The 15954-nt window shown below is 41.8% G+C and overlaps 2 protein-coding genes across 2 annotated transcripts in view; one reads left to right on the top strand and one right to left on the bottom strand.

The window, feature by feature from the left end:
- arsk (arylsulfatase family, member K) overlaps positions 1-3138 on the bottom strand; it is a 94028-nt gene extending 90890 nt beyond the window's left edge. Inside the window, exon 1 of the mRNA XM_078565427.1 lies at positions 2908-3138. Coding sequence (XP_078421553.1) covers positions 2908-3120 — 213 coding nt within the window. The 5' untranslated portion in view covers positions 3121-3138. The remainder of the gene's footprint in view (positions 1-2907) is intronic.
- A 190-nt stretch (positions 3139-3328) lies between these two features.
- skic3 (SKI3 subunit of superkiller complex) overlaps positions 3329-15954 on the top strand; it is a 111788-nt gene continuing 99162 nt past the window's right edge. Inside the window, exons 1-2 of the mRNA XM_078565414.1 lie at positions 3329-3396; positions 6816-6909. Coding sequence (XP_078421540.1) covers positions 6820-6909 — 90 coding nt within the window. The 5' untranslated portion in view covers positions 3329-3396; positions 6816-6819. The remainder of the gene's footprint in view (positions 3397-6815; positions 6910-15954) is intronic.

The raw sequence follows: 15954 nt of genomic DNA, 5'->3' as shown, positions 1-15954 counted from the left end.
CTTGGGATGATGGACATTGAAGTCCCCCACCCAGAGTACATTCTGCACCCTTGCCACTCTCAGTGCTTCCTTCCTCCAAGTGGTGCTCAACATGAAGGAGCACTGATTCATCAGCTGAGGGAGGGCGGTGCATGGTAATCAACAGGAGGTTTCCTTGCCCACGTTTGACCTGACGGGGTCTGGAGTCAACGTTGAGGAGTCCCAGGGAATCTCCCTCCTGACTGTATACTACTGTAATTCTGCTGATGGTGATGGTAGTGTCTGGGACATCATCTGTAAGATATGATTCCATGAGGATGACTATGTCAGGCTGTTGCTTGACTAATCTGTGAGACAGCCCCCAGATGTTAGCACGGAGGACTTTGCAGGGTTGACTGTACTGAGTTTGCCGTTGTCCTTTCCAGTGCGTAGGTCGATGCGGGTGGCCTGTCCAGTTTCATTCCGTTTTTGAGACTTTGTAGCAGTTTGATACAACTGAGTGGCTTGCTAGGCCATTTCAGAGGGCGTTTGGGTCTGGAGTCACATGTAAGGATGGCAGATTTCTTTCCAGGTGGGTTTTTACAACAATTGACAATGGTTTCATGGTCATCATTAGACTTTTAATTCCAGATTTTTATTTAATTCAAATTCCACCATCTGCCATGGCTGTATTCAAACCCAGGTCCCCAGAGCATTACCCTGGGTCTCTGGATTACTAGTTCAGCAACAACACCACAACGCCATCGCCTCCAGGTCAATTATATTAATTATATACAGAGGTGGTCCCAACACAGTACTGGGATAGCCTATTCAGTACTTCCTGTCTCTACTTCTGACAGGAAAAAACAAATTTGCATTTTTACAGTACATTTCATGATCTCACTACATCTCTCAGTACTTCACGGTTAATGAAAAGCTTTTTATGTAGTCATTGTAGGAATGGCTGTGACTGTGGCAGTCAATTTGCGAATAGTAAGGTCCCACAAAGAGCAGAGAGATAAATTACCAGATAATTTGTTCTTGGTGGTGTTTACTTAGGGATAAACATCAGCCAGAACGTGAAGATGACTTTTGCTCTTCTTTGTAAAAAGCTATGGGGTCTTTTATGCCCATCTGAAAGGGAAGATGGGGACCTCAGAGTAACATCTCATCCAAAAGATGGCATCATTGGCAACACAATGCTCCCTCAGTACTGTACCAAAATGTCAGCCCTTGGATTAGGTGCTCAAGCCACTGAAGTGAGGCTTCAAAAAAATAAAGCAACCTTCTAAAGCAGAAGGTTTTAAGTTACCACAGAGTTTACAGCATGAAGTTTAACTACTAGTCATTTACATGGAACTTTGTCAAACCACTTTTGGAAAATCCATGTACAATACACTGTCGGGCTTACCATAATCATACTGAGCACATAGGAAGATGGTTGTGGTTGTTGAAGGTCAATCACCTCTGCCTTAGAACGTCACTGTAGGAGGTCCTCAGGACAGTGTCCTCGACTCAACTATCTTCAGCTGCTTCATCACTGATCTTTCCTCCATCATAAATCAGAAGTGGGGATGTCTGTTAATGATTGCAGTGTTCAGTTGCAACTCCTCAGAAATGATGCAGTTTGTGCCCAAATGCAGCAAGACCTGGGCAACATTCAGGGCTGACAAGTAGTGAGCAATTTTTGTGCCACATGAGTATCAGGCAATGACCATCTCCAATAAGACAAAATCTAACCACTTCCCTTTTACATTCAACAACATGACTACCATTGAATCCCTTACCATCAAATGCCTTGCTTGATCAATCCCCATCCACCACAAGCACACAGTGACAGCTGTATGTACCATCTAGAAGATGCACTGCAGAAACTAGCCAAGGCTACTTCAACAGCATGTTCGAAACCCACAACCTCTACCACCTAGAAGGACAAGGGCAGCAGATTCATGGGAACACTTTCAGTTGCAAGTTCCGCTTGACACTAAACACTATTCTGTCTTGTAACTCTGTCCTCATTCCTTCATTGTCAATGGGTCAAAACCCTGAAACTCCCTTCCGAATAACACCTTGGATGTGCCTACACCAGTTCAAGGAGGTGGCTCATACCATCTTCGAAAGGGCAACAAATGCCGGTGTTGCCAATGGCACCCACATCCTGTGAATCAATAAAGAAAAAGTCCACTCAAGAAGTCACTTTGTCAAGGAACGTGGTTGGTCAGGATTTTCCCACCATTAGACCAACTTAACTGCACTTTTAAACAGAAAATGCTACAGTTTCCTCCTAATACTTGGTTCAGGAATTGAAAGTATAATGGGAAGCGATTTTGACTTTGGACAATAGTGTTAAAGTGGTGATACTGATTCAGCTACCAATGGGTAGCTCCTCCAATATGCCCCTCCAATTTTCAAAATCAAGAAAGATGGAGCTGGCAGACTCCACCTGCCTGTTAACTATCAGTGTCTTTCCCGGTGTCTACTTTCTCATGCCTCATAAATCTTCTCCCTATCTAGTCTTAATTTAAAAAAAGATTCAATTTATTAGGATAAATCACTGGGTTACAGCACCCCCTCGTTATGAACCGACTATCTTACCTCACCATAGCCCAATAAATAAAACAGGTGACATAAAAACAGAAAACGCTAGAACTCAGCAAGTCTGACAGCATCAGTGGAGAGAGAAATAGAATTAACATTTCGAGTCCAATATGACTTTTCTTCACAGTGAACTGCCAGACCTGTTGAGTTTTTCCAGCATCCGCAGTATTTTGCTTATCAGATAAAAAGGTGTATTGAGACTCCTCAGCACTTACACTATATGCAGGGAATAAATTCGTGAACAAACCACAAGTACGCGCGTTTCATTCACACAGTGTGAATTGGTCACCAAGTGTTAACTCACTCTCCTAATGCTGAACCCTGGCTGATTTCAGCCAAACTTCCCCTTACCAAAGAGTCACAAGTGACCAACACTATGTTGGGTGCTGATGATGCCACTTGTGTCCGTGTGTCGATCCCGGAGTCGCTCCGCCGACTCTCCGCTTTATGAAATATGAACACAATCCAGAGCCAAACGGCGGCGGTTACAATGCAACGGTTGGAACGGAGCGAATGTTCCATCCCAGCGGCAAGTCCGATCCGGTCAGAAAGGGACAACCCCATCCCGTCCTTCAAACTACAAATCCCATCCCTCCCCGCGGCACACTACAAACCTAGATCACGTGATCCCACTGACATTATTATACTTAAAAAAAAGAAAAAAAAAAGAGAGAAGTGTATTCCGACCAGCGAATTAATGCTGCAATATATTTTTGCATTAAAAAGTCCTCGCTTAGATTGAGTTGAATTTGACCCCTCTCCGTGGAGTTTCGCGGTGAATGCTGGGATTGGTCTGTGCTAGAAGTCACTGGGCAGAGGAAACTCTCTGACACTCACTGGGTAAATATTTTCAATCCTAACAATGGTTCACGTTTAGGAATCGATTGGGGTAGATGTCCGTTAACAGTTATTAAATTTACGTTGCCTGTTAGAGAAACTCAGGTGTCAATGAGACTAGTCGTTTGTGTTTAAGGGCCACTGATTGGAACCTTAGCAGTTCATGAATTCAGACTTCAGAAAAGCTGGGATTGTTCCCTTTCGAGCAAAGAAGATTGGTGGATAATTTAACGGAGGTGTTCAATATTATGATAGGTTTGATAGGGTACATAGAGAGAAATTTCCAACGATGGTGTAACCCAGAGGACAAACTGAAGCTCTTTGGTAGGAGCACAGTGGGGATGGGGAAATGTGTTTATGTAGTGAGTTATGAAGATTTAGATTCATTCCCTGAAAGGGTAATGGAAGCAGATTCAATTCTAATTTTCAAAATGGAACTGGAAAATACTTGTAGAGGAAAGAAAATGCAGGGTAATCGGGAAAGATAGGACTAATTGGATAGCTTTTTCAAAGAGCTGTCATAGGCGTGGTGGGCTGAATGTGTGCTTTTGTACAATGCCACATGAAGTATGATTGTTTGATTTGGTGCCATGACTTCTTGGTAATATATGTTTCGTGTGTATTATAGCTACTTCAGTTGAGACACAAAGATGGCACTGGGATTTTCCTGTGCCATCAACATATTTGCATATGTCCCTTTACTTTAAAGAGGCGCAGATAATAAAATAATTTAAATTGATTTATTTTCCTGAACCCATTAACATTTAGCTTGTAAGCAAATCTGTATTGGTACTTTAAAGACCTGAGGACTTGAGCTATGCTACATAATATTGATTCACATGGAGTAAGTTTGGGATGTTTCTTCAAATTCTGAAGTTAGTTGGCCAAACTCTCCCCCCTCCTAAAGCAGTCTTGTCTGTAATTTATTAGGTTATCTTTATACAATTATTTTTCCTTTTTTTGGTTAAAAGATTCTGTTAGATTTGTAATTATTCTAGATCAGATGAATGAGTCTGTGTCAGCCAGGCATATTGCTTGAATAGGGGAATTCAATCTTCCTAATTCCTATAAAACAGATTCTTCCAGAGTTCATTGACTCATCAACTTCCAAGTGCATTACAAGGCTCTCATATCTTAGTACCCTGAAATATAGATAACTTGCCCCAGGCAGTAGTCTTTTTATGCTTTTGGCTTTCCTGGGAACTCTGTTTCATCAATGTCAAAATTCCTGCTCAAACAGATCTAGTGTATGATGGTACAAGTGAAATGGAGAAGAAAATTGCAAGTGTAGAAAAATGAAACAAAAAGAAAGTGCTGGAAATGCAGTGAATTGTCAGCAGTTGCAAAGAGAAAAGACAAGTTAATGTTTTAGAAGTGACCCTGCATCAGTACTGAAAGATAGCAATCAAAGGTGCCCCAAATCACTTCGTGGTTGATTAATTACTTTTTAAAGTTAGATCGCTTATAATTGTATGCGACAGCTAATTTGCATATGTCACATTCTCTCAGAAAGCAAATGAGATGAATGTACAATGGGATCTTTTATGTTCTGGGCCTTGGTTTATTGTCCATGCTGAGAGATGGCACCTCTCACAATGCGGTGACCCCTCAGTACCAAACTGAGATATCATTTTGGTTTGTGTTCAAAACCTGGAATAAGACTTTAGATTCTCAATGGTAAATGAGTTAGACAGAGCAGATCATAAGACCATAAGATGTAGGAGCAGAAGTAGGCCATTCGGCCCATCGAGTCTGCTCCACCATTCAATGATATCATGGCTGATCTGATAATCCCTAACTCCACTTTCCTGTCTTTTCCCCATAACCCTTGATTCCCCTACTAATTAAAAGCCTGTCTATCTCAGCCTTGAGTATACTTAATGACCCAGCCTCTACAGCCCTCTGCAGTAAAGAATTCCACAGATTGACTACCTTCTAAGAGAAGAAATTCCTCCTCATCTCTGTTTTAAGTGGGCAACCCCTTACTTTTGAGATTATTCCCTCTGGTCCTAGACTCTCCCACAAGGGGAAACCAACCTCTCAGCATCTACCCCGTCAAGCCCCTAAGAATCGTATATGTTTCAATAAGGTCGCGTCTCATTCTTCAAAACTGGTACAGTCCCAATCTACTCAACCTCTCCTCATAAGAAAATCCCTCCATACCTGGGATGAACCTAGTGAACCTTCCCTGGACTGTCTCCAATGCCAGTATATCTTTCCTTAGATAAGGGAACCAAAATTGGTCTCTGCATTCTAGGTGTGGTCTAACTAGTGCCTTGTATAGTTTTAGCAAGACTTCCCTATTTTTATACTCCATTCCCTTTGAAATAAAGGCTATTTGCCTTCCCCATTACCTGTTGAACTTGTATGTTAGCTTTTTGGGATTCATGCACAAGGACTCCCAAATCTCTCTGTGCTGCAGCCTTCTACAGTCTTTCTCCACTTAAATAATATTCAGCTCCTCTATTCTTCCTGTCAAAGTGCATAACCTCACATTCCCACATTATATTCCATAAAGAATCTGTTCCCATCTGTGGAAGAGCCAAGAACTAGAGGACAAATTTAAGGTGATTGGCAAAGGCAAAATGAAAAAAAAATTGCGGTGAGTGATTATGATCTGGAATACACTGCCTGAAAGGGTGGTGGAGGCGGATTCAATCATGGCTTTCGAAAGGAAATTGGTAAGCACATGAAGGGAAAAAATAATGCAGGTACAAAGGAAGGACTGAGAAGCAGGGCTAGCTGAATTGCTCTTGCGGAGTGCTGGCATGAGCTCAATGGGCTATGTGATGACTTATTGTGCTGTAACCATTCTGAGTTTGTGGTTGATTCATTGCAGAGCACTTAATGCTTAGTTTACATTTGTTATACTTCGATATGTATTTGGCTTTATGTCTAATTTAATGTTTTTGGAGGATATCCATTTATTGTAAGGATGTCTTTATTTTTTCAGTTTCCCCCAACCAAAATCTCAGAACATATAATCTTGAGGTTTGTCCACCTAAAATTGTGTACTAGGATATGGTCCCATGCCAGTGCTGTTCCCAAAGTTAGATTTAACGTTATTTTATAATAGACATTATTTCCTAGTTTCTTCTACTCATTGAACAATAACTTGTGAACTCAAGAATCACGTCTAGAAAAGAGTCACCTCTTTGGCCTCCTTGATATACTGAGGCAGGAAAGCAGTCAGCACGCTCTCAGTATTACATGGAAACATTGATGAACTCAGCGTTATTTCCATTTTGACATTCCAGTTTACAATGGTTGATGAAACTCTTTCTCCCGCGTTATTTTCCGTTACTTGCTCACTGTCCCTAAATAGTCAGGTTGTAAAATTTACCCCTAAATTTGAAGGGTAGTACTTGTTGTTGTAAAACCTATGATATTTTGTGTTATAATTCCTATTTCCTATTTTAAAGGAAAATGTCCAATAAAGAAGTTAAGGCCACATTGAAAAATGCAAGAGAAGCTATAAGAAATAAAGAATTTAAAGAGGCACTAAAGCATTGTAAGGTAAAGTAGAATGATATTTTTGTACGGGATGGTTAATTTCTAGTTTAATTTTATAACTATTTGACATTTTAGCATTTAAAATTGAACAAATATCTAAATGCTAACATAGGTACATACGGTATTTTTGTAATATTAAATGCATCCTTATCAAGATTGCATCAAAAAATATTGTGCTTTGTACAACAAACTAATGTGGTGATGTTGCTTATAGTAAGTCAGATGATGGTCAGAAGCATTACACATAATCTATAATCTGTTGCAAAGGTGCAATTGTGTAACTAGGCCTACCTTTTTAAGATGACAACATTTAATTGCTATATTTGGATGTTCATGATGTCAATTGGAGATTAATTGCTATCATTGAAAGATATTTGTATATTTCTTTTATTCATTCATTCATGGGATATGGCTGCTGACACTGCCAACATTTGTTGCCCACCCCCAAATACCCTTGAGACCTGTTGCAGTCTGTGATACACCCACAATACTGTAAGGTATGGAGTTCCAGGATTTTGACCCAGTGATGAAGAAGGAATGGCTATATATTTCCAACTCAGAATGGGATGTGACTTGGAGGGGAATTTGCAGGTGTTTCCATGCAGTTGCTTCCCTTGTCCTTGGTGGTAGAGGTCATAGATATTGGAAGGTGCTGTTGAAGAAGCTTTGGCAAGCTGCTGCAGTGTATCTTGTACATGACACATTGCAGCTGTGGTGCACTGGTTATGGTGGGAACAAATGGTTAATGTGGCAGATGTCAACTAAACTGGCTGCTTTGTCTCAGATGGTGTCAAGCTCCTTGAATGTTGTTGGAGCTGCACTTATCCAGACAAGTGGAGAGTATTCCATCTCACTCCTTGTAGTTGGTGGACAGGCTTTGGGGAGTCAGGAGCTGAGTTACTCGCCACAGAATTCCCAGCCATGCTCCGTTACTTCAGAAAATGATGGCAATCATACTTCAACAAATTAGACTATTAAACCTCAGTTCTGAAAAAGAATCATACGGACTGAAAACATTAACTCTGTTTCTCTCTCCACAAATGCTACCAGACCTGCTGAGTTTTCCAGCACTTTCTGTTTTTATTTAACAGGTTTATTCATATGTATTCATTCACAGAAGTAACCAGCAAAAGTCAGTTGTTGAAGTCAAATGAAATGAGCAACAGTTTTGAACCAGTTCATGAATTAGTTAGACAGTTGTGCTGCTTTGGCTTTCTTTCAGCTCTCTCAAACAAATGATACAGCACTATTCAGAAGGTGGCTGATCCCTGCTGGCTAGTCTGTCTAAAAATTATGTGGGCATTTTACTTCTGCCACTCAAAACTCAATCAAAATTCATACATCATGCCCTTTGTTGCATATTGACAGAACTCTTTGAAATACAGCCTTGTCTCTAAAAAGTTAGCTTTGATACAATGGCATGTCAGTGGCTGCTGTCATGTGTGACAAGTGCTGTCCAAATTAGGGGTATCATGATTAAATTATGTCTCCATTAATAGCCTGGTAATGCATGTTAACACTTAAATATGTTTGGCTGACAGTTGTCCCAAACCATTAAAACAATAGCTTGACTGGCTTCTTTGATATATTTCATGAGGAGTCAAAACAATGGAAAGCAACTTCCCAACACAATGTTGTAGGTACCATTTTAAGAGTAGCATTGATTGCAAAATAAAACCTAATGCACATGTTTGCACTTAATATATACAAAGAAATTTCAGCATTTTATAGGCTATGAAACACAATGCAGGAATGGGACAGGAAATTGATGGGCAAAGGTACAAATGCATGGTCAAAACGATGTAATTAAGCAGGCTTTTTTAAACGATCAATGGTGGTGGCAAGACAGAAATACTGAAGTGAGCTCCAAAGTGGGCTAAGGAGACTGAAGCAATTTCTACCAATGATGGAGTTTAGAAAGAAGGGTCCAAGAAGTAGGTAGGCTGAGGCTGGAGGATGAGAACGGAGAAACCTGGCTGAAGGAGGTTAAAGTTTGGAAAAGACATAGACCATTCAGCCACTGTTTCAGGTAAAGGTGGCAGTTTTCCATCTCTAAAGGACATAAGTGAACCAGGTGGGGTTTTACAACAGCCTGGTTCTAGCTTTTTTTTACACCAGATTTTATTTAATTAATTGAATTTTAAATTCTCCAGCTCCTAAAGCAGGGTTTGAACTCTCATATCTGGATTATTAGTCCAGGCATAGTAGTTTAACCACTGTGCTACCACATCCCTGAGGCTGTAACTAGCAAAGTAGATCAGCGGGAACTTGTGGATGTGTAGTATGTTTGGATTTTCGGAAGTCATTCAATAAGATGACAAGCAAGGTTGTTACACAAGATTAAGGTTTATGGAATTGGAGGTAATACGTTAACATGAATTGAGGATTGGTTACAAATGACGTCCTATGTGACTGTGACAAAGCTATACTTCCACTCTTTGCCCTTCTCTACCTATCTGCAACTTTGACACGGTTGATGACACCATCCTTCTCCAATGCCTCCCTACTGTCATCCAGCTAGTTAGGTCTGCTATCACCTGGTTCCATCCTATCTATCTAAGCATAGCTCAAGTATCAATGGCCTCTCTTCCTGTTTTCACGCTATTAGCTCCAATGTTTCTGAGGATCTGTCCTTGGCCCCCTCTTATTTCTCATCCACATGGTGCCCCAGTTAGATCATCCAAAAGCACAGCATTAGGTTTCACATGTATGCTGAGGATACCCAACTCTACCTCACCACCACATTTCTTGATTCCTCCACTGTTGCTAAGTTACCAGACTCTCTAACCAACGCTAGTACTGGATGAGCAGAAATTTATTCCAATTAAGCATTTGTAAGACTGAAGCCATTGTTTTCAGTACCTACTCCAAACTCTATCCCTAGCTACTGACTCTATCCCTCTCCCTGTCAAATATCTGAGATTATACCAGTTTCATAGAATCATAGAATGCTTACAGCACAGAAGGCGGCCATTCGGCCTGTCATGTCTGTGCTTGCTTTCTGAAAGGGCAATTCATCTAATGCCAGTTCCCTGCCTTCTCCTTCTAGCCCTTTTCAGATAATAATCCAATTCCCTCTTGAATGTTTCAATTGAATTTACCTCCACCACACTCTCAGGCGGTGCATTCCAGATCCTAGCAACTTGCTGCGTGGAAAAAAAATTTCTTCATGTCGCCATTGCTTTTTTGCCAATTACCTTAAATCTGTGCGCTCTCATTCTCAATCCTTCCACTAGTGGGAACAGTTTTTCCCTATTCACTGTCCAGACCCCTCATGATTTTGAATCCCTGGAACAAGTTTCCTCTCAACCTTCTCCAAGGAAAACAGTCCCAACTTTTCCAATCTATCTATGTAACTGAACTTCCTCAACCCTGGAATGATTCATGTGAATCTTTTCTGCATCCTCGCTGCCTTCACATTTTTCCTAAAGTATGCTCCGAGCTGGACACAATACTCCAGTTGAGGTAACACAAATGTTTTATGCAGATTTAACATAACTTCCTTGCTTTTGTTCTCTATGCCCCTTCTATGCCCCTACTGATAAAGCCCAGGATGCCATATACCCTATTTTCCACGTTCTCAACCTGTCTTGCCATTTTCAATAATTTATGCACATATACACTAGGTCTCTCTGCTCTTTTTATCCCTTTAGAATCATACCCTTTATTTTACCAAAATGAATTACATCACCCTTCACAGCATTAAATTTCATCTGCCACCTCTCCACCCAGTCCACCAACCTGTCGGTGTCCTTTTGAGTTCTACACTATCCCTCGTAGTTCACAATACTTCCAAGTTTTGTATCATCTGCAAATTTTGAAGTTGTTCCCTGTACACCAAGGTCTAGGTTATGAATATATGTCAGGAAGTGCAGAGACCCCAACACTGACCCCTAGGGAACTCCACTATAAATCTTTCTCCAGTTTAAAAAAAAACCATTAACCACTACTGTGTGTTTCCTGTCACTCATCTAACTGAGCTCTCACTTTGCTTACAAGTCTGTTTGTGGCACTTTAACTAATGCCTTCTGGAAGTCCATGTACACCATATCAACAGCATAATGGTTACCTCATCAAAAAATTTCAGCAAGTTAGAGAAACACAATTTGTCCTTGACAAAACCATGCTGGCTTTCCTTAATTAGCCCACATTTGCCCAAGTGACTATTAATTTTGTCCAGAATTATCATTACTTGAAGCTTTCCCACCACTGAGGTTAAACCGACTGGCGTGTGATTGCTGGGCTTATCTTTATATCTTAACTGGCTGTAGCAAGTAGATGCTGCCTTTGATCCCTCTGGGAAACGTCGCTCTCTAGCACTGGAATATTGTCATTAATCAACACTGCTACCTTTGCTCCTTTCCTGTCTTTCCTGAACACCTTGTATTCAGGAATTTTTAATACCCAGTTCTGCTTTCCTTTGAACCAAGCCTCCATCAATGGCAGAACATCACGTTTCCAGTTGGCTATCTGTGCCTGAAACTCAGCAGTCTTATTTACCACACTATGCATTCATATGCACAGCAGCCCTAATTTAGACTTTATTACTTTCTCCCTTTATGTTAAACCCACCCTAATACCTTATTATTTGCTACTCTGGTGCTATTCTGTGCACTTTGGTATTCCTCTTTCGTATTACCTCCTGGTTCCCGCACCCTGCCAAGATAGTTTAAACCCTCCCCAAAAGCACTAGCAAATTACTTCGCGAGGAAATCAGTCCTGGCTCTGTTTAGGCGCAACCTGTCTGGTGTATACTGGTTTCCTCTTACTCAGAACTGGTCCCAATGTCCCAGGAATCTAAAGCCCTCCCTCCTGTACCACCTTTCCAGCCGCATATTCATCTGCTTTATCCTCCTATTTCTATTCGCTTGCATTTATTCATGCCTTTGTTACCTCTAAACTTAATTATTTCGACACATTCTTGGCTGGTCCACTCTCCATAAATGAGGTCACCCAAAACTCTGCTGTGTGTGTCTAAATTCACACCTCCAGTTCACCTATCACCCCTGTGTTTGCTGACCTACATTGGCTCCTGCTCAAGCAATGTCCTGATTTTAAAATTCTCATTCTTGTTTTCAAATCCTTCCTATCTCTGTAACCTCCTCCAGCCCCACAACCCTCCAAGATACCTGTGCTCTTCTAATTCTGGCCTCTTGAGCATTCCCTGAGTTTAATTGCTGCACCAGTTCTGGTCACCAATTACAGGAAGGACATAATTGCTCTGGAGAGAGGGCAGAGGAGATTTACAAGAATGTTGCCAGGGCTTGAAAATTGCAGCTATGAGGAGAGATTGGATGAGCTAGGGTTGTTTTCCTTAGAATAGAGGACGTTAAGAGGTGACCTAATTGAGGGTCCTAGATAGGGTAGACAGGAAAAACTTGTTTCCTCTCGCTGAGGGGCCAGTTACCAGGGGATATAGAATTATGGTGATAGGTAGAAGGATTAGAGGGGACATAAGGAAAAACTTCTTCACCCAGAGGGTGGTGGGCATCTGGAATTCACTGCCTAAGTTGGTGGTTGAGGCTGAAACACTTAACTCATTTAAAAGGTACTTGGATCTGCACATGAAATGCTGTAACCTGCAAGGCTATGGACCAAGTGCTGGAAAGTGGGATTGAAATGAGCGGCTAGTTTCTTTTTTCTCTTTTTGGCTGGCGCAGACACGATGGGCTGAATGGCCTATTTCTGCACCGTCATTTTTCTATGGTTCTACTATTGATGGCTGCACTTTCGTTTGCCTAGACCATAAACTCTGGAATTCCCTTCCTCCACTTTGCCACCTCTCTCTCTTTAAGACACCCCTTTAAAATCTACCTCTTTGATCAGCTTTTGGTCACCTGACCTAATCTCTTTATGTGCCATGGTGTCATATTTTGTTATAATGCTTCTGTGAAATGCTTTGGGATGTTTTATTATGTTAAAGTTGCTATGTAAATATAAAACAGGTTAAACAAATTGGTCACTTTCAGAATGGCAGGGTGTAATTAGTGGGAGTGTTCCAAGGATCAGTGCTTGGACCTCGGCTATTTACAATTTGCATAAGTGTAATACCTAACACAAAGGAAGACGGTTGTGGTTGTTGGAGGTCAATCATCTCATTCGCAGGACGTTGCTGCAGTCGTTTCTCAGTGTAGGGTCCTAGGCCCAACCATCTTCAGCCGCTTCATCAATAACCTTCCCTCCATCATAAGGTCAGAAGTGAGGATGTTCGCTGCTGATTATGCAATGTTTAGCACCATTCACGATGACTCAGATACGAAAGCAGCCTGTGCCCATATGCAGCAAGACTTTGGTGATATTTAGGCTTGGACTGATGTGTGGCATGTCTGCCAGGCAATGATCTTCTCCAACAAGAAAGCATTTAACCATCCCCTCTTGACATTCAATGGCATTACCATCGCTGAATTCCCCACTATCAACATCCTGGGGGTTACCATTGACCAGCAACTGAACTCGGCCAGCCAGACTGTGGCTACAAGAGCAGGTCAGAGGCTGGGAAATCAATGGAGAGGAACTCGCCTTCTGACCCCCAAAGCCTGTCCACCATCTACAAGACACAAGTCGGGTGTATGACGGAATACTCTACACTTGCCTGGATGAGTGCAGTTCCAACAACACTCAAGAAGCTTGACACCATCTAGGACAAAGCAGCCCACTTGAGTGGCATCCCATCTACCAACTTAAACATTCACTCTTTCCACCACTGACACAGTGACAGTAGTGAGTGCTCATCAAGACTCCTTCGACAGCACCTTCCAAACCCACAACTACTACCACCTACAAGGACAAGGGCAGCAGATGCTTGGGGACACCGCCAGCTGCAAGTTCCCCTCCAAGCGACATACCATGCCAACTTGGAAATATATTGCCTTCCTTCACTGTTGTTGGGTCAAAATCCTGGAACTCCCTCCTTAACAGCACTGTGGGTGTACCTACACTACATGGACTGCAGTGGTTCAAGGCGGCAGCTCACCCCCACCTTCTCAAGTGCAATTAAGGATGGGAAATAAATGCTGGCCTAGCCAGCAACGTCCGCATCCCGTGGACGAATAAATAAAGTAAGTTTCTCTGAACATCAACATTCTCAATTTCAATGCCTTTTAAGAAAATATTCTGCTTTTCTATTCATACTACCAGTGTGAACTATATCACACTTATTACATTATATTCCTTCTGTCTTGTTGACTATTCACTTACCCCTGTCTATATCTCTTTGCAACCTCTTTGTGTCCACCTCACAGCTTACATTCCCAGCTAGCTTTGCATTGTCAGTAAATTTTTATATACATTACTCTGTCTCTTCATCTAATTCATTAATACAGATTGAAAATAGCTGAGGCCCCAGCACTGATCCTTGCGGCACTCCACTTGTTATAGCCTGCCAGCATGAAAACACTCCGTTTATCCTTACCCTCTGCTTCCTGTCTGTTAACCAATCCTCTATCCATGCTGCTGAACAGCTACTGAGTGAACTCTTGTTTGTGGACGACTGCATTCTCATAGCAGGTACTCCAGAGGGCATTCAGCTGCTTGTTGGTCACTTTACCCTAGCCTCAGAATACATTGACCTAACAAATCTGAAGACGACAGATCATTTATCAGCCTGTCCTTGGTCACGCACTCCAATACCCTACAGTCACTAACAACAACACACCCCTGTTATCAGGGCAGTAGTTTTGCTATCTTGGGAGTACCCTCTCTAAAACACTATGCTGGATGACAAAATCAACCATTGCCTGGAAAAGGCAAGCTCCGCATTTGGAAGGATCACTCAGACTTTGAAAAGAGCATTGAGTTTTTCCCAGAAGAAAGCTCAAAGTCTACCAGGCAGTGGTTTTTACATTGTTTCTTTATGGGTGCGAAATTTGGTCAACCTACTGGCATCACACACAGCAACTAGAAGCATTCCATCTTCGCTGTCTGAGATCTCTTTCCAACATCGGGTGGCAGGACAAAATCCCCAACACCGAGGTTCTTACAAAGTGTTGCGTACCTGGCATCGAGTGCATGCTCATCAGAGCTTAGCTTTGCTGGGTCAGTCATGTGGTTCGCATGGAGGATTCCCGCATACCCAGGGCCATCTAAGCACGGGAACCCGCACCACAGGATGTCCCAAACTTAGATAGAAAGACAATCTGAAAGCCAACCTCAGTTTGCAAGCTGGATCCCAATACATGGGGAAAAATCAACGTTGGTCAGACCCAAATGGAGAAGTGTCTGTCATCAAGTAATTTTGAAATTTGAGGAGAACAGAGTCGAATGCCTTCAGGACAAGCAAGCACAGTGCAAAGCCAGTGCCTCCATCCATTCCCTCCCTCCAACGTTGGCTTCATATGTAATATTTGCAATTGTTTAAGCAAATCAAGACTTAGTCTAATGTCACACGTGAGACAACGTCAATCTAGATTGTAAACCGGTCTCTTTTTTGCTGAACTCTCATCCGTCAAAGCTACAGGAGAATCCATCATCATTATCTATGCTAATATATTACTCCCAACTCTCTGCGCCCTTATGTGGCGTATTAGCATTTAGTGTAACACCTTTATTGAATTGTACAAGTAGGGAGACCAGTAAGAAAAATGTTTAGAGAATTCAAGGTATGAGGTGATAAAAGATATGGATGAAGAGTTCAATGACCAGTGAGCAGAGATAACGCCAGAGTGAACGATGTTGTAGAGGTAAAAGTTGTCTTTGAGATGGTTTCTGTCCTCACATGACACCTAAGCTCGGTTGTATTGCATCAAAGTTTCAAACCTCTGGACTGAACCAAGGTGGAAATTTTGGAGGGATATGAAGTTCAGGCCAGAGGCATTTAGGTATTTGGAGGAACCATAGGAACTGGATTTGGCTTTGTTGATATTGAGCTGGATGAGGTGTAATAACTTAATTTTTAAAATGTAGAACCAAGAGGAAATTTAAGATGCACAAATTTTGTTTTTTTTGGCATGTGCTTTCCAGTAAAGTCACTGAATAGCAATTGGAAGGGGGGACTATGAAATGATGTCAGGCCAATTATCGTGGCCAACTGCTGGTCAGGCTAGCTTATTT

Source organism: Cetorhinus maximus, chromosome 2, assembly GCF_964194155.1.
Source record: "Cetorhinus maximus chromosome 2, sCetMax3.hap1.1, whole genome shotgun sequence".
Taxonomy (NCBI): Eukaryota; Metazoa; Chordata; class Chondrichthyes; order Lamniformes; family Cetorhinidae; genus Cetorhinus; species Cetorhinus maximus.
Note: the sequence above shows the minus strand (reverse complement) of the source record. Positions and strands in the feature narration are given on the sequence as shown.